Genomic DNA, 27,528 nt, shown 5'->3' with positions numbered 1-27,528 from the left:
TACCCCTGGACTGGAGAGATTGTGGGTAGTACAATGTACCCCTGGACTGAGGTGCTGGGCAAGGGCTGGGTGCTCAGATGACCCCACTTTGCCCCAGGAATAAATCAATGCGAGTGGGAGGCGAGTGAGACAACAATGGGTCATTTCTCTGGGCTCATGACTCCCAGTCTCGCCTCCCATTAATAAATTCTGATAAGATCTAAATAGTCCTAAGGTGGGTGGGAGTGTGGGCCCCCCTGTGCCTGTGGCCCCTGTGTGTATCTGCCCCCCACTAGGGGTATCTCTGCCCCCTCTCCCCTGCTCTGGGAACTGTAGAGAAGACCTGGGGGAGTCATAGAGGGAGGGGCAATTAATGAGAAATCCTGCCCCACACTCCCTCCTGCTCCTCATAAAGAACAAGTGGGGCCAAGTCTAAACACAGGAGTTCCGCCCGCGCAGGGACACTGACACCCCCAGGGACCCCCCCCCCCCCACAGGTGAATTCTGAGCTACAGGGAAAAGGGTCTGAATGTGCCGACCTGGTGCTCACTGAGTCTCAACTCACACTCACACCTGGAGGGGGCACTCACACCTGGAGGAGACACTCACCTGGGGACACTCACACCTGGAGGAGACACTCACCTGGGGACACTCACAACTGGGGCGGAGACTCACCTGGGGACACTCAGACCTGGGGACGTTACAGGTGAGCGAGTCACCCAGTGAAGCGCAGGAGCAGCGGCTAATTGAGGGCAGGAGGGATTGGCTGGACCCCTGAGGCGCAGGACAAGTGGAATATTGAATATAAATCTATGTACTGATTGTGCGACTTCCACCAACCACTGGATCCCTGAGTCTCAGGACTGATTATTGGAGGCGCAGGGGGTTGTGGATAGGGGGGCGCAGGGGGCAGTTGGATTATGATGAAGGTTCCAGCCCCCCACACACTGAGCTCCAGGACAATCTATCGGGCGACTCCCCCTGTGTCTGGGGCACTGGATCGGGACAAATAGGGGCTCAGTGTGACATGGGCACAACTAGTCGGACTGGACAGTGTCAGTAGCAGAAAAGATCATCAGCCCCAGAGTTGTCTGTAGCCACTGAGCGGGGCACGAGGGGGTCGGGGGTAGAAAGCTGGTGGTGACACAGGTGAACTGGCGGTTCTCCCAACCCAAATCCCCGCCCAAGTGAGAGGCAGAAGAGTCAGACAGGAGCCTCATGCAGGACAGGGGGGGCAGCAAGTATCTCTCTGAAATGCCCCCCCTCCCCCGGGATTCTCTCACTGCTTGATACAGAGCTGCTCGTGCTGCTTGTCACCGTCTGTCCGACCCCCCCAACTCTATCCGACCCCCCACAATCCGGGAATATGAAGAGAAAGACTCGGCGCTGGATCTTCCACTTCTTCCTCAGTCTGGGGATCGTCTTCATCAGGATCGGGTGAGTTGTACAAAGTATTGGGGCGACTTTATCCTCTAGTCTGCCCGGTCCTACATCTGCGCGATCTGTAGCGATATCTGAGCGACTCTTTTACTTATAGCTCTTTCTGATCTACACACACGTGTCATATATATATATATACATCCAATATAGACACAAACACACACACACACATATATATAATCTACACACACACGTGTCAATCCACTAGAGGCAACAAGACTGTTGATGTACAAGGGGCTAATACTGAGGATGAGACACTGGGGGGCACAGGGATGGGGTGCGAGGGGCTAATACTGCTGGTGAGACAAAACCCTCCCCTGATAAACAAGGGGTACAGGTGATTCTCCCGGAGTCCCGGACACTTTCTCTGTAAATCCGTTACGTCTGGGTTATTACTGGTCAAGTTCCTGGGAATCGCACAATCGATAAAGGAAACATTCATTTATGAGCGATTGTTCGCGGATCAGGGCGATCAGGGCGGGGCAGGTGAGTGAGTCAGAGCAGGTGAGTGAGTCAGGGCAGGTGAGTGAGTCAGGGCAGGTGAGTGAGTCAGGGCAGGTGAGTGAGTCAGGGGCAGGTGAGTGAGTCAGGGCAGGTGAGTGAGTCAGGGGCAGATGAGTGAGTCAGGGCAGGTGAGTGAGTCAGGGCAGGTGAGTGAGTCAGGGCAGGTGAGTGAGTCAGGGGCAGGTGAGTGAGTCAGGGCAGGTGAGTGAGTCAGGGCAGGTGAGTGAGTCAGGGGCAAGTGAGTGAGTCAGGGCAGGTGAGTGAGTCAGGGGCAGGTGAGTGAGTCAGGGCAGGTGAGTGAGTCAGGGGCAGGTGAGTGAGTCAGGGCAGGTGAGTGAGTCAGGGGCAGGTGAGTGAGTCAGGGTAGGTTAGTGAGTCAGGGTAGGTGAGTGAGTCAGGGGCAGGTAGGAATGATGATTGGACACAATGTGTAGAGAGGTACAGTAGGTAGGACACAGGGCACATGGGTAAGTGGTACCGGGTGGGCAGGAGGAAACTACTGTATCTAAATATTTGTTGCTCTATCCGAGAGTCTGTCCAACTGCAACTCTTTACTGGAAGTTCCATTGACCCAGTATCTCCCTACATTCCTAATCTATTTGTGTCTCAGCCCCTACCCCTTACCTCCCTGTGCACCTGCTCTCACCTGTCCCTCTGTCTACCTAACTGTCATGTCTTTCCTTACCTTCTTGTACTGCCAACTATCTACCTGTCCATCTGTCTACTTACCTCTGTATGTTGTCTTCCTATCTTATATTTACCTGTCTGTCTACTTACCTGTATTGTCTATCTGTCTATCTACCTGTCATCCACCTGCCCACCTGTTTGTATTTCTGCTCAAATCCTTCTGATCTCTTCTCTGTCCATCCCTTCCCTGTGATTAAAGTGTCTGTAACACTAATGATAGTTAGCTTCATGGTCACCTTAAAGGGAATGGAAACCCAACAAGACAATTTTGTTTAATGAGAGAAAGTCTAATTCTAATCAACTTCCCAATATCCATTCATTCCTCATTCTCACTGGGTTTATAGTTCTGTGTAACTGTCATTGTGTCTGTCCCTTTCTCTGCACTGCTGCTTCTGACTCCTGATACAACTTCCCAATATCCATTCATTCCTCATTCTCACTGGGTTTATAGTTCTGTGTAACTGTCATTGTGTCTGTCCCTTTCTCTTCTCTGCACTGCTGCCTCTGACTCCTGATACAACTTCCCAATATCCATTCATTCCTCATTCTCACTGGGTTTATAGTTCTGTGTAACTGTCATTGTGTCTGTCCCTTTCTCTGCACTGCTGCCCCTGACTCCTGATACAACTTCCCAATATCCATTCATTCCTCATTCTCACTGGGTTTATAGTTCTGTGTAACTGTCATTGTGTCTGTCCCTTTCTCTGCACTGCTGCCTCTGACTCCTGATACAACTTCCCAATATCCAATCATTCCTCATTCTCACTGGGTTTATAGTTCTGTGTAACTGTCATTGTGTCTGTCCCTTTCTCTGCACTGCTGCCTCTGACTCCTGATACAACTTCCCAATATCCATTCATTCCTCATTCTCACTGGGTTTATAGTTCTGTGTAACTGTCATTGTGTCTGTCCCTTTCTCTTCTCTGCACTGCTGCTTCTGACTCCTGATACAACTTCCCAATATCCATTCATTCCTCATTCTCACTGGGTTTATAGTTCTGTGTAACTGTCATTGTGTCTGTCCCTTTCTCTTCTCTGCACTGCTGCCTCTGACTCCTGATACAACTTCCCAATATCCATTCATTCCTCATTCTCACTGGGTTTATAGTTCTGTGTAACTGTCATTGCTATTGTCTGTCTGTCTTTCCCTTTCTGCACTGTGGTTCCTGACTTTTGAAACAATGTAGCAGAAGTCAGCCTTGTATACTTCTTCACAGGGCTAAGTGCCCTGGGGTTAAACTATCGCATTATCACAATATCACCCACTCATGAGGGACCTGTCGGAGGAAAGATTTCCTAATTTGATGAACTCATTAAACAAGCAAATCTTACTGAACTGCTGCTGGGAAATCCCAGAGGGAAAAAATTAAAAAAAAATCGCTATTTTTAAATTAAAAAAAACTGTAAAAAAAAAAGTAGAATGAAGCAATGGGGCAGGGGGCACCAGTGACCACCAAACTGCATAGCAAAAGCTTTAACTCACTTTAGGGGTTGGAGGGAAAGTAGAGGCAGAAAAAATGTCATCCTTTTGTTACTCGTGGGGGGTTACATACATTTTTGAACTTGTAGGATGTAGAAGATACTGATATTTCATAAGCCAGTTTGCAGTTGCTCTTCATTATTTATTCTGTATTGATTTTGGATGATCTTACATTTCATTCTGCAGATATTCTGTTGCCAGGGCTCCACTTAGCTTAGCAACCAGGCAATTTTAGATTATTAATTGTAATTTAAAGGGGTGGTTCACTTTTAAGTTACATTTTAGTATTTTATTGAACGGCTCATTCTAAGCAGCTTTTCAATTTTTTTTTCAAATAGTTTTTGCCTTCTTCTGATGATTTCCAGCTTTCAAATGGGGGTCACTGACCCCATCTAAAAAACAAATACTCTGTAAGGCTACAAATATATTGTTATTGTTACTTTTTATTCCTCATCTTTCTATTCCGGCCTCTCGTATTCGTTCGGGCACAGACATTGGTGCAAATGGGCACAGCGAGGAGACAATTTGCTGACATTAAACTAAATTTTCTCTTTTTTCCCTTTTCCCCTTTTGTTTCCTATAATAGAGGACTCTCTTCGGTGGTGGCCCTTGGGGCCAGTGTAATCTGCAGCAAGATCCCAGGTTTGGCCCCCAGGCAGAGGTCGATCTGTCTCAGCAGACCCGACGCTATCATTGTGATCGGGGAGGGGGCGCAGATGGGAGTAAACGAGTGTCAGTTCCAGTTCAGACACGGCCGCTGGAACTGCTCGGCGCTGGGAGAAAGAACAGTATTTGGGAAGGAGCTGAAAGTGGGTACGTAGGCAACGATCATCCCAAACTCTCATGTCCTTGTATCTAGGTTGGTTCCAGGACACAACTATAAGGATTTTATCTGCTCGACTCTCCCAGCTGCATAACTGGGCCAAGAATCAGCCACAAAGCATTTATCAAAGGGAGAAACAGCATTAAAGTACTCAGTTACTTGTCTGGGGGTTATGTAAGAAAAGGCACTACGTTTGCCCAGGAGCAGTAACCCATAGAAACCAATCAGCACGTTGCATTCTATTTAAAAGCAAACATCTTATTGGTTGCTATGGGTTACTGCTCCTGGGCAAACTTAGTGGGGGTCATTTATCAACACTGGGCAAATTTGCCCATGGGCAGTAACCCATGGCAACCAATCAAACTGCTGCATTCATTGTTCTACTTGCAGCTGGCTTTAAAAAGCTAATCACTGATTGGTTGCTATAGGTAACTGCCCATGGGCAAATTTGCCCAGTGTTGATAAATGCCTTTTATTACATATGTGGGTTGGTTTTTTAATTCTGAACTGGGGGGCCCATTCACTCCTTTGTACCAGTGGCGGAACTACCGGGGGAGCAGGGTGTGCGAGCGGGCCAGGGCCCGCACCCCCCTCAGGGCCCCCGGCAGTCCGTTCGCCATTGAAAATGTGGCCAAATGCGGCCGCACGGAGGGGGGCGGGGCCCAGCTGCGCGTCAACGCTACTGCTCAGTACTATTATTCTTCCTCTCCTCACTCAACCCCTATTCTCCTAGTCTATTTTCTTTACATACTATACTCTATGTTTCCATCTATTTAGCCTCTTTGTTCTCATACAAATAGGGAATGGCCATGAAATAGGCCAAATGTTTAGCAGCATGAGGGCCCCCTGACACCTGGGCCCACCGGGACTTTTCCTGGTTTCCCTGTGGGCCAGTCCAACAATGGCCTTAAGGAGCATTTGTTTTTAGATGGGGTTAGTGACCCCCATTTGAAAGCTGGAAAGAGTCAGAAGAGGGGTACTGACTGCTGAGGGCCCCTGTGCAGCTGCACTTTGGGGAGTGAATGTCATTTTCTGACTGTCAGGGGCACATTTACTAAGGGTCAAATATCGAGGGTTAATAAACCCTCGAATTCGAACCTCAAAGTAAAATCCTTCGAATTCAAAGGATTTTAGTGCAAAACCTACGATCGAACGCTCGAATAAAAAAAAACGATAAAATCCTTTGAATCTAAAGGTTCGAACGATTTTAAGCGATCGATCAAAGGATTTTTCTTCGATCAAAAAAAGCTTAGAAGAGTGCTGGGGAAGGTCCCCATAGGCTAACATTGTACCTCAGTAGGTTTAAACTGCCGAAGTAGGTAGTCAAAGTTTTTTTTAAAGAGACAGTACTTCGACTAGCAAATGGTCAAACAGTCGAACGATTTTTACTTCGAATCATTCGAATCGAAGTCAAAGTTGAAGGTCATAGTAGCCTATTCGATGGTCGAAGTACCCAAAAAAATACTTTGAAATTTGACGTTTTTTTTCATACGAATCCTTCACTCGAGTTTAGTAAATGTGCCCCTCAGTGTCTCCAGTGATTTGCCACTCTGTATATTACTCGCCCACTACATCTGAACAGACAGTCAGGGACAAAGAGCTGCAGACAGTCAGGAGAGGAGCTGATCTGGTGCAGTCATTATTACCCCAATGGGAAAAGCAGATCTGCCCAACTGATATCTGGAAGATGTTTGAACCCCATGCAAAGGCAAAGACAATCATCAATAGGCTGTAGGCTTATTAGTCAGGAAGGGAAGGCTTATTGGTTTTATCAGTTGGGAATGATCTACATTCTACAGTATAGTTCCCCTTTAATTCGCTAGTAAAATAACTTCTCCTTGGGGAGACAGAGGGTGAATGTGAGACAGGGACAGAGGGGCTGATATTTACATATTTAATAGACTGCATGGAGACACTGAAGTCATTTTCTAGCACAATCCTGACTCCAGGTATCGGGGGCAGGCAGCCCCCCTATAATATAATGGATGGAACATAAATCAGATTCTGACATTGCAGATTCCCAATGGGGGGAATAAGGGCCTTCCCACTGTCTCCCATATAATAAGTCTGTTCCTGCACTGGAATAACCTGACTGTCAGTTTTCTCTGCTCTGTAACTGATCTGCCTGACAGAGGGAATAGAGGGGCAGCCTGAGTGTATCACCCCGAGTTACCTCTATAGTGAGTGTGATTACAGGAGAAGCACAGGGCATCACTAGCAGTGTCTATGGACTGGACTCATAGGGAATTTAGGGTGCATGTGAGGAGCTGGGAGTTGGCTAATTGTGTAGGGTGCAGGGAGTTGCCATGGATAGCATCATTTGGCAGCACCTAGACCTGTCGAGATCACTGATAGGGGGGTGAATAGTCACATAACAGAAGGAAGGTCGCTGGGCTGAAGGGTTCGGGGAGTGACAGCTCATGTTATATTCATGAAGTGCTAGTTTCATATGTTCCACATTAGTGTCGGGGGGAATGTAACCCCCAGCGCCATGTTTTATGGATTAGATCCCATTTATACTTAGTGATGAGCGTCATTACCATATAGCATTGATTTGGGGGTTTCTGAATGATTTGGGGCTTCACCCCATGTAAACCCAAGTATGGAGACATCGCCTTAAAGTGACAGGTCACCTAAATATGAACATTTAGCATGGTGTTGATAACAAACTGCTCAATATAAATTTTTTATTGATTTCTTTGAATTTGCCTTCATTCAGAATGTGGGATTGAAACCCAGGGGATTGGATTTGTATTGTCACTCTGCTACTGATTCAAGGTTTGTTTCCAGGGTACGTGGTAGTTTCATTTCCAAGCTGGAGATCTGCAGCGCTCTCTCTATTTTCTGGGGTGTGCACAAACAGTGGCATTACTAGAAGTTACAAATTCATTTTAGGGCCCCAGAGGTTGTTCTGTTTTACCAATATATATGTTGAAATTGCTCATTAATTAGGGCCTCATGGGGGGCCCTGCAGCCGCTGGGTCTGCTTCCTCTGTAGTTACACCCCTGTGTACAAAAATCCCATCAGACACATGGGCCAAAAGGTCGGATATTTGATTATTTCAGAAACATTTTTTAATGATTATATTAAGAAATGTTTTATTTTAGTATAATGAAGCTTATATTCATTTTTCATTTTTGTAAAGGTTTCCCTGTAACCGTAGCTCTGTCTGTAGGTGGCTGTTTCTATATATTTTATATTGAGTATCTCCCCTTGTATTACAGGCAGTAGGGAGGCCGCATTCATGTATGCCATCATTGCCGCCGGAGTAGCCCACGCCATCACCAGCGCCTGCACCCAGGGGAACATCAGCGACTGTGGCTGCGATAAAGAGAAACAAGGGATGTTCCACAGGGAAGAGGGATGGAAGTGGGGCGGCTGCTCGGCCGATATCCGATATGGAATTGGGTTCTCCAAGGTGTTTGTGGATGCCAGAGAGATCAAGCAGAACGCACGGACCCTCATGAACTTGCACAACAACGAAGCCGGACGCAGGGTAAGGGGGTCTCTCCCGACGTTGCTCTTTAGGGTTATTCTGGGGTGGGAAGCCCCCCCACATGTAGTGATTCCCACCCCCACATGTAGTGAACTCCTGCCCAGGAGTGGTGGGTAGATACCCAGACAGTTACCCAGAAATCAAGACTTTTCCCAATTTCTATTTTCTGTTTGTGCCAGTTTTTCTAATATTGAAGTGTAACGTTTCATGTGTTTGTATGGGGGGGGGGGTCAGCGACCCTGTAACTGATCCATGAGTTGATCCATGTGTTTGTCCCTGCTGAGCAGAATCTCTGCGTTTCATTATTGATACATATATACATACATATAATTGATACAACAGTTGCACTTATATTCCCCATGGATCCTACTGAGAAATGGATCAACTAATGGATCAGCCAATCGGAACCTGTACCTGGATCACTGAGCTGCCACATTCACACTCACACACCAACATTACACTTTGGAAAAACAGTAATAAAAACACAAAAAATGGAAATTAAAAAAGGCTTTATTTCTGGTGAATAATCGGAAAACCGAACTGAACTAAAAAAAAGGGTTTGGAAGGGGAACAAGCCCTTTAAAGTGGGGGTTCACTTTTAAGTTAATTTTTAGTATGTTATAGAATGGCTAATTCCAAAAAACCTTTGAATTGGACTTCATTTTTTTTTTTTTTTTATAGTTTTTGAATTATTTGACTTCTTCTGAATCTTTCCAGATTTCAAATGGGGGTCACTGACCCCATCTAAATAACAAATGCTCTGTAAGGCTACAAATGTATTGTTGTTGCTACTTTTTATTCCTTATCTTTCTATTCAGGCCTCTCCTATTCATATCTCAGTCTCTTATTCAAATGAATACATGGTTGCTAGGGTAATTAGGCTCCTAGCAACCAGAATGCGGAAATTACAAACTGGAGAGCTGCTGAATAGAAAGATAAATAATTCAAAAACCATAAATAATAAAAAATGAAAACCAATTGCAAATTGTCTCAGAATAGCCCTCTCTACATCATACTAACAGTTAATTTAAAGTTGAATAACCCCTTTAATGAATGGAGCTGATTTGTGCAACAACTGTGTGTAAAGTTGAACTGGTGGTGTGTAACTGAGCATTATTTCTCTGATATTGAGTGTTTGGTGTTAATAGGAATAATTGGAGAGCTGAGTAAAAGGAAAGACAAGTAGGAAGTAATTCACATACTGGGAATATCAGCACTGGGTTTGATGCAGACATTTCCTGGCAATACTTTATATGTTTCCCAATAAAAACAGCAAAAGAATATGATTTTTCCCTTTTGTTAATAACTAATTGACTTGTGTGCCCAGAGAATGAAACAAAAGGACCTTTCTATATTTAGTAGAACTCTGTGTTTAGACACAATATAAATCAATATAGCGATTATTCATGGGGCGGAGGTTCAGGGGAGTTGGGGAATGACTATTTCAGAGCTGAAGCTTCTGTTTATTTTTCTCATGAGCAGATAACCCATTGTTACAAGTGCTGACATCTCTAATAAATGCACGGAAGCCAAGGGCAGTTACAGCTGCATGGGTGCTGGTTTTACCCCGGAACACCCATTATTAGATACTGTAGCTGCTTTGAAATCCATCCCATGGCCCATCAGTGGCCAACTTAATACCTACCTGATTTCCTCTACCTACCCCTATAAACCATTGTGCCCCAGACAACCCCCTATCCTCTCATTGAATAGTGCAAAATGGCAAAGGAGCAACTATTGTAACCTGTGTATTTGTGATGAATCCCTGCATTCTGATTGGCCTCTAGCCCCTCTTCTGTCATTGTGTATCAACCATTAGTCCCATTTTCTATGGGATAGTCCCTAAGGCTCAGGGCTAAAAGAAGAAGTGGGTGAGACTTGCGGTTATGCCCAGGGGTAACTGTAACTGGGGCAGCTCAGGGATGTGGCCAAGATTGTCTTATTTTTTGAAAAGGTATTCATATGAGAAGGAGCACCACTTAAACCTAAGAGCATGTGATTAAATCCTGCATTCATATTGCATGTTGCACAGCTCCTTCTCCAGTCATTCCCCAGTCTAGTGCAGAGCTGTTACCCTACCCAGGTTTATTGGCAGTAGGGGGGCATTGGTGAGGTATAACTTGATTTGACCTCAGAGTAACTGTGCATGGTCGAGAGTAACTGTGCATGGTCGAGAGTAACTGTGCATGGTCGAGAGTAACTGTGCATGGCCGAGAGTAACTGTGCATGGTCGAAAGTAACTGTGCATGGCCGAGAGTAACTGGGCATGGCCGAGTATAACTGTGTATGACCAGGAGTAACTGTGCATGGCCGAGAGTAACTGTGCACGGTCAGGAGTAACTGTGTATGGCAGCGGAGTAACTGTGCATGGTCGGAAGTAACTGTCCATGGCCAGGAGTAACTGTGCATGGCCAGGAGTAACTATGTATGGCAGGGTAGTAACTGTGCATGGTCAGGAGTAATTGTGCATGACCAGGAGTAACTGTGCATGGTCGGGAGTAACTGTGTGTGGCTGGAGAATAACTGTGTATGGCCAGGCAGTAGCTGTGTATTGCTGGGAGTAACTGTGCATGGTCAGGAGTAACTGTGAATGACTGGGAGTAACTGTTCATGGCTGGGGAATAACGGTGTATGGCCATGGAGTAACTGTGCATGGCTTGGAGTAGCTGTTCATGGTCGGGAGTAATGCACATTGTTGGGGAGTAACTGTGCATGGCAGTGACTGCGTGGCTGGAAGGAACTGTGCATGGTCGGGGTGTAATTTTGACAGTTGGGAAATAACTGTGCATGCCTGGGACTAAAGGTGGCCATAGACACACAGATCCGATCGTACGAATCGAGGATTCGTACGATTTTCGGATCGTGTGTGGCGTGTCCCGACTTCTTTCGTCCGGCGGAGATCGGTCGTTTGGACGATCGGTCAGGTTTGATTTTGACCCGACCAATCCCGCCGGAACCCAGGGCACATCGTAATCGGATCATTCGGCCATGCGGCCGAACAATCAGATTACACCCGATATAGCCATGTTTGTTAATGGCATATCAGGGAAAGATCCGCTCGTTTGGCGATGTTGCCAAACGAGCAGATCTTTGCATCTATGGCCACCTTTACAGTGCATGGCTGGGAGTAACTGTTCATTGTTGGAAGTATTGTGCCTTGTTGGGGAGTAACTGTGCATGACTGGGAGGAACTGTGCATGATGGATAGTAACTGTGTATGGTTGGGGTGTAATTTTGACAGTTGGAGAATAACTGTGTATGGCTGGGAGTAATGTGCATTGATGGGGAGTAACTGTGCATGGCTGGGAGTAACTGTGTATGGCTGGGAGTAATGTGCATTGTTGGGGAGTAACTGTGCATGACTGGGAGTAACTGTGCATGGTTGTGAGTAAATGTACATGGCTGGGAGTAACTGTGCATGGCTGAGAGTAACTGTGCATGGCTGGGAGTAACTGTGCATGACTGGGAGTAAATGTACATGGCTGGGAGTAAATGTACATGGCTGGGAGTAACTGTGTACATGGTCTGAACTAACTGTGCATGGCTGGGAGTAACTGTGCATGGCATGGAGGGGAACTGTGCATGACGGGGAGTAACTGTGTATGGTTGGGGTGTAAATGTGATTGTTGAGGAAGAATTGTGCATGGCTGGAGAGTACCTGTGCATGACATGGGGTGGAAACTGTGAATGGTCAGTGAGAATTGTACATTGTTGGGGAGTATGCATGGTTGAGGGGTAATTGTGGAGTTGGGGAATAATTGTGCATGGCATGGGGGGTGGAACTGTGCATGGTTTTGCTCTAGTCTCTTGTTTGGTAGGGGTGGGGTGTGTGATTCTACAATATCTAGAGAGATTGTATTGTGTGTGTGTCTATCTTTATCATCAGACCTGGGACATCAATAAATGAAGCATTCTGGGAAATACTACTTCCAATAACTGATTAGTGATAAAGAAGAAGATCAATATGGTTGTTTTGTTCTTGCTACAGACACAAGATCTTTACACTGGAGTTACTTTCTCCTGCCGCCGGCACAATTTAAGATTTGGGAGTTGTCTGTTTGTGAGGGTCAGGAGTGGTGTTTCCTGAAGCATGAAGTCAAACTCTCAACAATGGAGAAGTTCATTCTTCATTCTCCCTGACAGGAGGGTTTCTTTGGCCAAGTGCAGGCAGCACAAAGTGTAGTCTCGTCGCTCTTCATTCTCTTTTAGCTAAACAGTGAGTGGCCTGTCAGGTTGGGACTGGGGGGCTGGTGGGACCCTCCTCACTTGTACAGTGCAGGCAGATATTGTGTAGGAGGAAAGCTGAGCCGAATATCTTAGCACCAAGGAATTCTTCTCACAAGGTCCTTGCAGGGGTGGTCATTAGATTCCCGGTATACAATCCCCCCTCCCTTCACCCTTTGTTGTGTCAGTTTTCTTAGCAGGAGCTTATTATGCTACTATTAACTATGCACTGCCAAATCGAATAATAGACAACTGCTTTCTAAACTGTTTGTTGTTTGTATATGGATAGGAAACTGGCTACAGGATTGGGTACAAAGGGTGGTTGTTAATGGTACAGCTTCAAATGGGAATTATGAGACATATGATCACTATATATAAATATATAAGGGGATATGATCACTATAAATAAATATATAAGGGGGATATGATCACTATATATAAATATATAAGGGGGATATGATCACTATATATAAATATATAAGGGGATATGATCACTATAAATAAATATATAAGGGGGATATGATCACTATATATAAATATATAAGGGGATATGATCACTATATATAAATATATAAGGGGATATGATCACTATAAATAAATATATAAGGGGGATATGATCACTATATATAAATATATAAGGGGGAAATGATCACTATATATAAGTATATAAGGGGATATGATCACTATATATAAATATATAAGGGGGATATGATCACTATATATAAATATATAAGGGGATATGATCACTATATATAAATTTATAAGGGGGATATGATCACTATATATAAATATATAAGGGGGATATGATCACTATATATAAATATATAAGGGGGATATGATCACTATATATAAATATATAAGGGGATATGATCACTATATATAAATATATAAGGGGGATATGATCACTATATATAAATATATAAGGGGGATATGATCACTATATATAAATATATAAGGGGGATATGATTACTATATATAAGGGGGATATGATCACTATATATAAATATATAAGGGACATGAAATAGAGAAAGTACAAAGAAGAGAGACTAAGCTGATAAAGGGAATGGAAGGGATCAGTTATGGGGTAAAGAAAAGTTGGGATTGGTTACACTGGAGGAGAGACAGTTAAGGGGGATTTGATCACTATATACAGGGGCGCGCCGCCAATGAGGCGAGCTGAGCCGCTCGCCTCAGGCGGCAGCACCTGAAAGGATTCCAGGGGCGGCAAAAAGCCGCTCCTGCACCTTTAAGAGCCGAATTTCCGGTTTCTGCCTCCCCTCCCGACGCGTAAGTTGGTGAGGGGGGGCGGCATTGCAGGAGCCGCCTCAGGCGGCTCCTTAGTCAGAATCGCCGCTGACTATATATATAAATATATAAGGGGGTTATACAATATATTCACCAGTAGCGCCTCCCAGCAGACAGGAGGGATCCAATCAGATTAGAGGAAAGGAGGTTTCATGTTAAAGAGGGAAAGGGGTGTTACAGGGAGAGTTGGGAAGTTTTGGGATTTTCTTTCTGAAGTGGCTGTACTGGCAGATACATTAGACAGCTTTAGTAAAGGGTTGGAAGAGGTTTAATCGTGTCCGTAAGCCAATTGCACTATTAAATAGAGCTGGTGTTCTAATAATGTTGCTGTCTGTACTGATACAGGTGATACAGGTAGAACTGCAGTTACACAGCTCGGTTACACTAGGTTTCCTTTTATGTTTAATACCGTTTTTTCTAGAAGATCCTGCATCTCGTTCTATACAAGTTCAGGCATAACCTTGGACAAAACACTGTTGGAATCAGATTTGCTATTGAGAGAAGTGTCTTTTTTCTTTCTCTTCACTGCTGCTTCTGACTTTTAAAGCATCATAGCAGAAGCTATTGTGGTAACTTTTAGTATGTTGTAGAATACCGATTTCCTAGCAATTCTCCAATTGGTCTTCATTATTTATATTATTTTTGAGCTATTGGCCTTGCTCTTTTGCCTCCTTCCAGCTTTTAAATGGGGGTCAGTGACCCCATCTGAAAAACAAATGCTCTGTAAGGCTACACATGTATTGTTATTGTTACTTTTTATTACTCATCTTTCTATTCAGGCCTCTCCTATTTATATTCCAGTCTCTTATTAAAAAAAGTGCATGGTTGCTAGGGGAATTTGGAGTCTGGCAACCAGAAACTGCTAACTAGAGAGCTGCTGCATAAAAAGAAAAATAACTCAAAAACCACAAATAATAAAAAATGAACAACCCCTTTAACAGGCCTGAACTGAATTCTGCTACATTGTTTCAAGAGGCTGAACAAGCAGTGCAGAAAGGGATAAAAGCAAATACTGCTTCCAATTACAATTACATTTAGAAACAATGATAAAATTATTAAAATTTACAGATTTGGGAGAGTTTAGAATGCAATTCTATTTGTTATGCAAAGTACAGGTATGGGATCCATTATCTGGAAACCCGCTATCCAGAAAGCTCAGAATAACGGAAAGGCCGTATCCCATAGACTCCATTTTATCCAAATAATCCAAAATTTGAAAAATGATTTCCTTTTTCTGTGTAATAATAAAACAGTAGTCTGTACTTGATCCCAACTAAGATATAATTAATCCTTATTGGAGGCAAAACCAGCCTATTGGGTTTATTTCATGTTTATATGATTTACTAGTAGACTTAAGGTATGAAGATCCAAATTACAGAAAGATCCGTTATCCAGAAAACCCCAGGTGCAGAGCATTCTGGATAACAGGTCCTATACCGTAGTAGATTAGAGTTTACATTGGAATTAGTAGGAATTATTTGAATTTGCCTGAACTTGATGGAACCTTTCAGCAACAATATTACAACAGAAGCATCGACTGTCTTACCTGTGTTGCTATGGAAACAATAACTCACACATACTGCCAGTCACCTGCTTAGTAGAACCCCATTATCATCATTTCCCATTTTCTCCCATTTAAATCATTAAAAGGAGGAGCTTTTGTCTCTGCCTGCACTGCTGGTTCTGCCTCTTGATACAATGTAGCAGATCAGCTTTGCCTGCATCTGTACAGATCTGTTAATTAGCAGCAGCAGTGCAGAGAAGAGAAAGGGACAGACAGTCACTGACACTGGCAATTCTGGGTCTTATTTCCATGGCCCCTCATTGAGTCAATACAAGAAGGGGCCACATTTAAAGGGACGGCTGCAATTACGCAGTTCGCACGATTGTTTCTCGCAGTTGTCAGGTGACTCCCCCTGAGAGGTACTGGGGGGTGAGTTGCAAGGGGCCTGAAAAACAACACAGACCCCCCCACTGCAGATCGTACTATAAAATAACGCACGGCCTGACACTTCAGCTCTGTGAATTCTCAGCGACTGTCAGATAACAGGATGGTGCTAAATTAGGAAGGAGAATGAGATGCAACAAAAGCTGAATTCCTGCAGATAAATTCCATACTAGCGCTGCTTTATCAGTCTCCGTTAATCACCCAAACTGTGACACTGCACCCACATTTTATTTATCCCTCTGTCTCCCTGCAGTGATTAAGGGTGGAATGGCCCCTTTGTCCACAGGATTTGTGAGTAGCAAGTATCCCCCTGGATACCAGCACAGATATTTACTTTACATGTTAGCTCCAGGTGTTTTTCACTGCACTGCTTTTCCCATGTACACAAAATGTACTAGGCTTATAGCAAAGCTCAAAGGGTGCTTCTCTGTATATTTGTATTTATACATATGGGAGGAGGTGCCATATTGATTCCCTTAGACAGTACAGTATGAGGGTATAGCTTATTGTGTGCCCAGAACATTCCTTCTCTGTATATTTGTATTTATACATATGGGAGGAGGTGCCATATTGATTCCGTTAGACAGTACAGTATGAGGGTATAGCTTATTGTGTGCCCAGAACATTCCTTCTCTGTATATTTGTATTTATACATATGGGAGGAGGTGCCATATTGATTCCCTTAGACAGTACAGTATGAGGGTATAGCTTATTGTGTGCCCAGAACATTCCTTCTCTGTATATTTGTATTTATACATATGGGAGGAGGTGCCATATTGATTCCGTTAGACAGTACAGTATGAGGGTATAGCTTATTGTGTGCCCAGAACATTCCTTCTCTGTATATTTGTATTTATACATATGGTGGGGAGGAGGCGCCATATTAATTCCCTTAGACAGTACAGTATGAGGGTATAGCTTATTGTGTGCCCAGAACATTCCTTCTCTGTATATTTGTATTTATACATAGGGATGTAGCGAACCGCCGATAATGTGTTCGCGAACGCCGTTCGCGAACACCGGCAAAAAATGCGAACAGTTCGCGAACTTCGAACATCCGAAAATCGTTCGATTCGAACGATCGAAGGATTTTAATCGTTCGATCGAACGATTTTCGTTCAAATCGAACGAAAATCGTTCGATTTTAGCGACCGAATGGTCGAATGGTCGAACGATTTTGACGCGAACGCCTATTGGCGAACGTCGCGCGACGTTCGCGAACTTGCGGCGGACGCGAACAGCCGATGTTCGCGCGAACAAGTTCGCCGCAGAACAGTCCGCGACATCCCTATTTATACATATGGGAGGAGGAGGTGCCATATTGATTCCCTTAGACAGTACAGTATGAGGGTATAGCTTATTGTGTGCCCAGAACATTCCTCCTCTGTATACTGTATTTGTATTTATACATATGGGAGGAGGGAGGTGCCATATTGATTCCCTTAGACAGTACAGTATGAGGGTATAGCTTATTGTGTGCCCAGAACATTCCTTCTCTGTATATATGTATTTATAAATATGGAAGGAGGTGCCATATTGATTCCCCTAGACAGTACAGTATGAGGGTATAGCTTATTGTGTGCCCAGAACATTCCTTCTCTGTATATTTTTATTTATACATATGGGGGGGAGGAGGCGCCATATTAATTCCCTTAGACAGTACAGTATGAGGGTATAGCTTATTGTGTGCCCAGAACATTCCTTCTCTGTATATTTGTATTTATACATATGGGAGGAGGAGGTGCCATATTGATTCCCTTAGACAGTACAGTATGAGGGTATAGCTTATTGTGTGCTCAGAACATTCCTTAGGAAATACTTCTTGCTGACAGGTTGCTATGGGTTACTAGACCTTGTATTTTATATGACATATTGGAATAGCTAGGAGCAGTCATGGCAGAAGGCAATTATTCTTTCTGTGGTTCTGGAACATTTTGTGGCAACATCCGACTTTGGGAAACTTGTATCACTTCTTTTCTCTCTTTCATCTCCCACACCCTGACTAAACAGAGCCAACACTCCCGCTGGATAATGGATCTGCCCGAATTATTTTGAGATGAATTTAGAGATAAGGGAAGAGAAAGTGGGATATTCCAGCCATACATTCAGCGCAGAGCTTAGTGACTAACATCTCTCACTATCAGCCTCATTCTCCATTAAGTCATTAATAATCGTCAGGTTTTATCTCTCCAGCTTCGCCATGTACATTATCATGGGGTTTATGGAGGTGAGAAATTCTGGAGGATAAATCTGGATCCTGATTAAATAATATAAACAGAGAGAAATATATATTTCTGAAAACATTCAAAATATTAGTTGGATATGCCAGTTTCTGAAAGGGAAAGTTCACTCTATTTAAGTGTTTTAACTTGACAGTTTCTACCGATGGGAAAGTATATAAGGGAAGCCTGGCATATCTGTACTTGTTAATGTGAGTGGGAGCTGCAATGAGCAGGAGAGTGGTACAGTGGCTCCCATTCCACTGCCTTCTGCCTGTTATTTGCAGGGAGTCAGTATGTTCTGTCTGTCTGTCTGTCTGTCTGTGTATAGACAAATGGAGAGGAAAAATGGAGAGGAGAAATGTATAAGGGGAGAGAAGAGGTAGGATGGGGGAGAGTAAGGCCAAACAGTTGGGGGAGAAAAGGAAAGGAGAGGGGATGAGAGACAGAAGGAGAGAAGGGAAAGGGGGTTAGGGAGTAGAGAGACAAATGGGGGAGAGGAGAAATATAGAAGGGGAGAGAAGAGGGAGGATGGGGAGAGTAAGGCCAAACAGTTGGAGGAGAAAAGGAAAGGAGAGGGGATGAGAGACAGAAGGAGAGAAGGGAAAGGGGGTTATAGAGTAGAGAGACAAATGGGGGAGAGGAGAAATATAGAAGGGGAGAGAAGAGGGAGGATGGGGAGAGTAAGGCCAAACAGTTGGGGGAGAAAAGGAAAGGAGAGGGGATGAGAGACAGAAGGAGAGAAGGGAAAGGGGGTTAGGGAGTAGAAAGACAAATGGGGGAGAGGAGAAATATAGAAGGGAGAGAAGAGGGAGGATGGGGGAGAGTAAGGCTAAACAGTTGGGGGAGAAAAGGAAAGGAGAGGGGATGAGAGACAGAAGGAGAGAAGGGAAAGGGGGTTAGGGAGTAGAAAGACAAATGGGGGAGAGGAGAAATATAGAAGGGAGAGAGAGAAGAGGGAGGATGGGGAAGAGTAAGGCCAAACATTTGGGGGAGAAAAGGAAAGGAGAGGGGATGAGAGACAGAAGGAGAGAAGGGAAAGGGGGTTAGGGAGTAGAGAGACAAATGGGGGAGAGGAGAAATATAGAAGGGGAGAGAAGAGGGAGGATGGGGAGAGTAAGGCCAAACAGTTGGGAGAGAAAAGGAAAGGAGAGGGTATGAGAGACAGAAGGAGAATGGAAAGGGGGTTATAGAGTAGAGAGACAAATGGGGGAGAGGAGAAATATAGAAGGGGAGAGAAGAGGGAGGATGGGGAGAGTAAGGCCAAACAGTTGGGGGAGAAAAGGAAAGGAGAGGGGATGAGAGACAGAAGGAGAGAAGGGAAAGGGGGTTAGGAAGTAGAGAGACAAATGGGGGAGAGGAGAAATATAGAAGGGAGAGAAGAGGGAGAATGGGGAGAGTAAGGCCAAACAGTTGGGAGAGAAAAGGAAAGGAGAGGGTATGAGAGACAGAAGGAGAGAAGGGAAAGGGGGTTATGGAGTAGAGAGACAAATGGGGGAGAGGAGAAATATAGAAGGGGAGAGAAGAGGGAGGATGGGGAGAGTAAGGCCAAACATTTGGGGGAGAAAAGGAAAGGAGAGGGGATGAGAGACAGAAGGAGAGAAGGGAAAGGGGGTTAGGGAGTAGAGAGACAAATGGGGGAGAGGAGAAATATAGAAGGGGAGAGAAGAGGGAGGATGGGGAGAGTAAGGCCAAACAGTTGGGAGAGAAAAGGAAAGGAGAGGGTATGAGAGACAGAAGGAGAGAAGGGAAAGGGGGTTATGGAGTAGAGAGACAAATGGGGGAGAGGAGAAATATAGAAGGGGAGAGAAGAGGGAGGATGGGGAGAGTAAGGCCAAACAGTTGGGGGAGAAAAGGAAAGGAGAGGGGATGAGAGACAGAAGGAGAGAAGGGAAAGGGGGTTAGGGAGTAGAGAGACAAATGGGGGAGAGGAGAAATATAGAAGGGGAGAGAAGAGGGAGGATGAGGGAGAGTAAGGCCAAACATTTGGGGGAGAAAAGGAAAGGAGAGGGTATGAGAGACAGAAGGAGAGAAGGGAAAGGGGGTTATGGAGTAGAGAGACAAATGGGGGAGAGGAGAAATATAGAAGGGGAGAGAAGAGGGAGGATGGGGAGAGTAAGGCCAAACAGTTGGGGGAGAAAAGGAAAGGAGAGGGGATGAGAGACAGAAGGAGAGAAGGGAAAGGGGGTTAGGGAGTAGAGAGACAAATGGGGGAGAGGAGAAATATAGAAGGGGAGAGAAGAGGGAGGAATGAGGGAGAGTAAGGCCAAACATTTGGGGGAGAAAAGGAAAGGAGAGGGGATGAGAGACAGAAGGAGAGAAGGGAAAGGGGGTTAGGGAGTAGAGAGACAAATGGGGGAGAGGAGAAATATAGAAGGGAGAGAAGAGGGAGGATGGGGGAGAGTAAGGCCAAACATTTGGGGGAGAAAAGGAAAGGAGAGGGGATGAGAGACAGAAGGAGAAAAGGGAAAGGGGGTTAGGGAGTAGAGAGACAAATGGGGGAGAGGAGAAATATAGAAGGGGAGAGAAGAGGGAGGATGGGAAGAGTAAGGCCAAACAGTTGGGGGAGAAAAGGAAAGGAGAGGGATGAGAGACAGAAGGAGAGAAGGGAAAGGGGGTTAGGGAGTAGAGAGACAAATGGGGGAGAGGAGAAATATAGAAGGGGAGAGAAGAGGGAGGATGGGGGAGAGTAAGGCCAAACATTTGGGGGAGAAAAGGAAAGGAGAGGGGATGAGAGACAGAAGGAGAGAAGGGAAAGGGGGTTAGGGAGTAGAGAGACAAATGGGGGAGAGGAGAAATATAGAAGGGGAGAGAAGAGGGAGGATGAGGGAGAGTAAGGCCAAACATTTGGGGGAGAAAAGGAAAGGAGAGGGTATGAGAGACAGAAGGAGAGAAGGGAAAGGGGGTTATGGAGTAGAGAGACAAATGGGGGAGAGGAGAAATATAGAAGGGGAGAGAAGAGGGAGGATGGGGAGAGTAAGGCCAAACAGTTGGGGGAGAAAAGGAAAGGAGAGGGGATGAGAGACAGAAGGAGAGAAGGGAAAGGGGGTTAGGGAGTAGAGAGACAAATGGGGGAGAGGAGAAATATAGAAGGGGAGAGAAGAGGGAGGATGAGGGAGAGTAAGGCCAAACATTTGGGGGAGAAAAGGAAAGGAGAGGGGATGAGAGACAGAAGGAGAGAAGGGAAAGGGGGTTAGGGAGTAGAGAGACAAATGGGGGAGAGGAGAAATATAGAAGGGAGAGAAGAGGGAGGATGGGGGAGAGTAAGGCCAAACATTTGGGGAGAAAAGGAAAGGAGAGGGGATGAGAGACAGAAGGAGAAAAGGGAAAGGGGGTTAGGGAGTAGAGAGACAAATGGGGGAGAGGAGAAATATAGAAGGGGAGAGAAGAGGGAGGATGGGAAGAGTAAGGCCAAACAGTTGGGGGAGAAAAGGAAAGGAGAGGGGATGAGAGACAGAAGGAGAGAAGGGAAAGGGGGTTAGGGAGTAGAGAGACAAATGGGGGAGAGGAGAAATATAGAAGGGGAGAGAAGAGGGAGGATGGGGGAGAGTAAGGCCAAACATTTGGGGGAGAAAAGGAAAGGAGAGGGGATGAGAGACAGAAGGAGAGAAGGGAAAGGGGGTTAGGGAGTAGAGAGACAAATGGGGGAGAGGAGAAATATAGAAGGGGAGAGAAGAGGGAGGATGGGGGAGAGTAAGGCCAAACAGTTGGGAGAGAAAAGGAAAGGAGAGGGTATGAGAGACAGAAGGAGAGAAGGGAAAGGGCGTTAGGGAGTAGAGAGACAAATGAGGGGGAACAAGGGTTTGTTCACTTTTACATAGAGGGGCACATTTACAAAGCTCGAGTGAAGGATTCGAATTAAAAAAACTTCGAATTTCGAAGTGTTTTTTGGGCTACTTCGACCATCGAATTGGCTACTTCGACCTTCGACTACGACTTCGAATCGAACGATTCGAACTAAAAATCGTTCGACTATTCGACCATTCGATAGTCGAAGTACTGTCTCTTTAAGAAAAACTTCGACCCCCTACTTCGGCAGCTAAAAGCTACCGAAGTCAATGTTAGCCTATGGGGAAGGTCCCCATAGGCTTGCCTGAGATTTTTTGATCGAAGGATATTCCTTCGATCGTTGTATTAAAATCCTTCGAATCGTTCGATTCGAAGGATTTAATCGTTCGATCGTTCGATCGCAGGATTTGCGCTAAATCGTTCGACTTCGATATTCGAAGTCGAACGATTTTGGTTCCTAGTCGAATATCGAGGGTTAATTAACCCTCCATATTCGACCCTTCATACATCTGCCCCTAAGTTGTAGTAGAAATAAGTCAAATCAACTGGACTCGCTGTGTTTATCTTGAAGACGTTTCACAAGTCATCTGGCCGGCTTTCTCAATTCAGAAATCTTCAAGAAAAAACACAGCGAGTCCAGTTGATTTGACTTATTTACAGAAATACCATGACCTGGATGAATGAGAATCTTCACAAGCTTCAGTTGTAGTTTGCTATAGAGTGTCCAGTTCTTTGCAAATTTTCAATTGAACTTCATTCATATAGATTTTAAGTTGGTTATTTTTCTCTTCTGCCTCTCTTTCCCATATGTGTAATGGGGGGTCACTGACCCTCCCCCCACAGACAGAAACCTATTGTTCTATAAAGCTACACCATTGTTGTTATTGACACTGTTTATTACATCTCTTTCTATTCAGGCTCCATATATTGCTCTTGGAGTTGCTCATTCAAACCCACTGTTTGGTTGCTATGGTAAACTGGACCCTGGTAACCAGATAGCTGGTGAAATTTCAAACTGAGGAGCTGCTCAACTCTAAACTAAATCGTTCAAAAACATGATAAAATTAAAACCAATTGCAAACAGTGTTAGAAAATGTCCATCGTACGAAATGGTCACTTAAAGGTGAACCAACCGCTGTTTTTATTATATTATTATATTATATTGCTGAGGAGCTACAGCTTCTACTATATTGACTTGTATGTAACTCACGTGCCTTTAGCCTTAAACTAATCCATTGACTTCATCATAATTGGAAGGTCCGTCGGTACCAGAAAACTCTGGGCTGAAAGAGTGCCTGACTCAGCGCATATTGTACAGCGGGGCTAGTGATTGTTGATCCAGCGGCCCACTCAGCATATTCCAACCCAGCGTTGATTCCGTAACTATTGTCTACATCCCGGCTTCCAATGGGATTCAAGGCGAGGAAATGTCTGTGGCTGGTGCACAATATACTGACACATTCAATTAAAGGCCCAGCTTCCTACTCACTGCCTATTGGACAGCAACATGCAAAGATCTGTTGAGAGTTATATACATTGGAAAGTTCTGCTATTTATGGCAGGCATCTCCTCTACAGATCCCTTCCTCTAAACTATTTGCAACCCTACCAATTCATTCTATTACTTGATGGTCTTTACAATAAAGAAAGCCTTTCTATGCTTATGGTGAAATCTCCTTTCCTCCACTCTCACTTGCAATACCCTATACCGATTCAATGTATGTAAGAGGGATGTTTCCTTCTTCTTCTGGTTAAGTCACAATGATTGAGAGCCAAGTTTATAAATAAGCAACCGCTATTCAGCTGGCAGTTGGTATATGATAATCATAGTTTAATGCAATTGGTGGATGCTAATTCACCAATGGATGACAAGGACAGAAGTTGGATTCTGGGAAATTCATATTTTTGGGTGTACTGGGTGTTGGAGGGTGTAAAATCTTGTGTGTTCTATAAGTTTAATGATGCTGTTTGTGGATGCTGGGGATTAGGGTTTAGCTGCTGGGTATGTATTGCTGAGAGATGTAGGATGGTTAGAGTTGATGGGTGATGCTGGGAGTTGAATGCTGCTGTTTGAGATTATAGGAGTTTGTGAATGATCTTGGTGCATAGAGTCGAGGGGTTCGAGTTGGTGCAGGAGATCTGGTTGCTAGAGTCCAAATTCCCCTAGAAACCATACATTGATTTAATAAGATTTAAATAAGAGACTGGAATGTGAAAAGGAGAGGCCTGAATAGAAAGAGGAGTAATAAAAAGTAACAATAACAATACATTACAGAACATTTGTGTTTTAGAAGGTGTCAGTGACCCCCATTTGAAAGCTGGAAAGAGCCAGAAGACGGCAAATAGTTCAAAAACTATAACAAATTAAGGCCAATTGAAAAATTGCTTAGAATTAGCCATTCTCTAACATACTAAAAGTTAGTGAACTATCCCTTTAAAGGATGTCATTGAGATATTGATGTTTGGAGAATATTCTCGGCTGACATTCAGAATGGAAGGGTGATGTAGGGTAATTGTAGTATTGGAAGGAGGCTACTGGGTAATTCTGAGAGCGGGAGGATGGTGTTGATGGGTGCTGAGCATTTGGAGGATTTAAAACTTGGAGAGGGCTGTTGGCAGATACTAGTTGAAGTATCCTCTTGGTGGATGGTAAGAGTAAGAAAAGTTGTTGATGGGTTTTGGTAGAAGAAGAATGTTGCTGGATGTGCTCAGAGATGGGAGGGGGTTTCTGTTGTGGGACTCTATGTAGGGTGCTGTGGCCAAAAGCTGAAAGAAGAAGGGTGCTTTGGCATACAATAATGATTGGATGACTTTGGGTAGGGCCTACAATGAGGTATCCCATTAGCTCAGATCATGTCAGTTAGGATCCTCTATTATATATTAATTGTAGGGCAAAGGTTAACCATTTCCACTGCAATTGTTGCTTTACATTTTCTTCTTTTTATTTTCTATTAGATGCTTGAAGACAACATGAAATTGGAATGCAAATGTCACGGGGTCTCCGGATCCTGCACCACGAAAACCTGCTGGACCACCCTCCCCAAATTCCGCGAGCTCGGCTTCCTCCTGAGAGACAAGTACAACGAAGCTGTTCAAGTGGAGCCAGTGAGAGCGAGCAGAAACAAGCGCCCCACCTTCCTCAAGATCAAAAAGCCCCTCTCTTACCGCAAACCCATGGACACCGACCTGGTCTACATCGAGAAGTCCCCAAACTACTGTGAAGAAGACCCAATGACTGGCAGCGTGGGAACGCAAGGGCGACTGTGCAACAAAACAGCTCCGCACACGAGTGGCTGTGATCTGATGTGTTGTGGGCGAGGGTATAACACACACCAGTACTCCAGGGTGTGGCAATGCAACTGCAAGTTCCACTGGTGCTGCTACGTCAAATGCAACACTTGCAGTGAAAGAACGGAGGTCTTCACCTGTAAATGATTCTCTGTTGCAGCAGCGTCGGACTGGACCACCAAGAGCAGATTAAGGCATCAAGTTGGGTCAGTCACTTGGACTTATAACTTGTAACATTGAGGAAAGCAAGAGAAAAGGAGGGAGGTGATGGAACCAGCATCACGGTTGAGAAGAACAGGAATGGAGAGATCAAAGGAGAGAAGTGGGAAGAAGAAAGGAACACTAGAGAACAGGTGAGAAGAGAGGAGAGGATGCAATTGGAAATTTTAGTGAGATAAAGAAGGAGAGTAGGAACATTATTTTAGAGTGGCCCATGGTCTATGGCTTTCTGGTGGTCTCCTATCACTCCAGTCCAACACTGAGCCAGACAAGAGGACACCCAAAAACCCTGGGAACTTATTTTGTACATTTGCACAAGACTCTCATTTGCATTCTGAACTCTTTGGATGTGTATAACCCCCCCCCCCGCTATTTATAAGGGGCATCTGATGTCACTCATTCAGAGGCAGACAAAAAATAAATGACTGGAGTGTCAGCCAATAAAGAACAGACACGGAATGATAAGAACTGTCTTCTTCTGGGGAAAAGTCAATCACAGGGGCAATAATAGATCTATACAGAGTGTGTGTTCTCACATGGACCCCCAGAACAGCTGGCGTCTGAGGGGATAGGACTCCCCCACAATGGGCCGGCGTGACTTTCTGCTCAGAGTGTGGATTATGCAGATTTTGTTTGTGAAAAGACTCACAATCATTCCACTCTACTCTACTTCCCAGACACCCCCAGCTCCTTCCCAGACACCTCCCCCCAGCTCCTTCCCAGAGAGCCCCCCGAGTCCTTTCCAGACACCCCAACTACTCCTTCCAAGACACCCCCCCTCTCCTTCGGAGACACCACCGGCACCTTCCCAGACAGTCCCCCAACTCCTTCCCAGACACCCCCCTGTTCTTTCCCAGACACCCCCGGCTCCTTCCCAGACACCCCACTGACTCCTTTCCAGACACCCCCCTGTTCCTTCCCAGACACCCCACTGACTCCTTCCCAGACACCCCCCTGTTCCTTCCTAGACACCCCACTGACTCTTTCCCAGACACCCCCCCTGTTCCTTCCCAGACACCCCACTGACTCCTTCCCAGAAACCCCCCTGATTGACTTCTCAATGACTTCCCTTTCTCTGTGTCCCTAATGCATTGTCACTGGACTGAGCATACTAGTTATGATATTTAACAAGATATTATAGATTAAACTAATATTAATTTATTGAATATGTGGGGGAGGATAAGATCACTGCCTGCTGGAAATATTCTGTATAAAAGTAGTGTAACGGCTGAGAGATATTATCTGTAAATAGAGGGTTCACCCTGATGTTCTTGGGGGTTGAAGTTCTTTCTCTGACATCTCTTTGCTGCTCATCATCTTCCTCTTCGCTCAATATTTAATTGTCTGGAAGCAGTTTGGATGCAAAATCAGTGGAATTCTATTGGCAAATCTTTCATCTTTTTGTTAAAAAACCCCAAAAAAGAATATATTTTGTAAGAGACTATTTTTATATGAATATTTTATTTATACTCTTTGCTCGTCTCATTCTATAACCTCCCTTCCTTGGGGCACATAACAGCCGGAGGGCACATGTCGGGGGGTTTCATTGGTGGGTGTAGCCTCAGGCAGGAGAATTGTATTGATTATGATGTCATTGATCCAAACGCACAATGAATGTTATTAATGCGGCCGGATTAAGCTTTTTATTGGCAGTGTGGATTTTTCCATTATCCGTTTGCAGAAGATACACATTGGGCACGCAAGCGCTGGATTAACTCCATTGGATTCATTTCTGCTCCCTCACCCTATTTGTTTCCCACCCATGAAAGCGGTGGCGTTATTACTGGTAAATGCGCTGTGTGTGCTCTCCTCTAAACCTCTGTATTGTGCTGCTGTCACACTGGATTTGATCTCTCGCAGACTATTATAAGCAGCCTGATCTACAGTCTCATACACATACTGGTCTTGGGGTGGGGCAGAACTGCAATTCAAACACCAAAACAATCCTAATTGGGCTTTGAACTCAACCAAATCAATCTATTTATTATCTAAACACAGTTTCCCCAGTTTGGCCTTTAAAATTTACAGTTTTGGATATTGTATTAAAGTAAAACTAAGCTTAAAGGGATTAACTTTGTATTTTGACTTTCATTATATATATATATATATATATATATATATATATAT

The 27,528-nt window shown here is 44.7% G+C and overlaps 1 protein-coding gene across 1 annotated transcript; it reads left to right on the top strand.

Annotated features, from left to right (window-relative positions):
• Positions 1–458: 458 nt before the first annotated feature.
• Positions 459–27,029, top strand: LOC108704038 (protein Wnt-7a). The gene is made up of 4 exons (XM_018240409.2): positions 459–1,416; positions 4,677–4,903; positions 8,139–8,410; positions 24,850–27,029. Exons 1-4 carry the CDS (start codon positions 1,346–1,348, stop codon positions 25,327–25,329), a joined length of 1,050 nt encoding a protein of 349 aa, XP_018095898.1. The 5' UTR covers positions 459–1,345; the 3' UTR covers positions 25,330–27,029.
• The last annotated feature ends 499 nt before the right edge of the window (positions 27,030–27,528 follow it).

The sequence above is a fragment of the Xenopus laevis genome, chromosome 4L (assembly GCF_017654675.1).
Source record: "Xenopus laevis strain J_2021 chromosome 4L, Xenopus_laevis_v10.1, whole genome shotgun sequence".
In the NCBI taxonomy this organism is placed as follows: Eukaryota; Metazoa; Chordata; class Amphibia; order Anura; family Pipidae; genus Xenopus; species Xenopus laevis.
The sequence above is the reverse complement of the archived record's forward strand: the minus strand, read 5'-3'. Positions and strand labels throughout refer to the sequence as shown.

What these genes read in the sequence shown, in the direction of transcription:
- LOC108704038 (XM_018240409.2), top strand. Translation starts at nt 1,346, where the DNA reads ATGAAGAGAAAGACTCGGCGCTGGATCTTCCACTTCTTCCTCAGTCTG. An exon ending in ATCGTCTTCATCAGGATCGG is followed by an intron (nt 1,417 to 4,676) that starts GTGAGTTGTACA and finishes TTCCTATAATAG; the next exon opens with AGGACTCTCTTCGGTGGTGG. An exon ending in TGGGAAGGAGCTGAAAGTGG is followed by an intron (nt 4,904 to 8,138) that starts GTACGTAGGCAA and finishes CTTGTATTACAG; the next exon opens with GCAGTAGGGAGGCCGCATTC.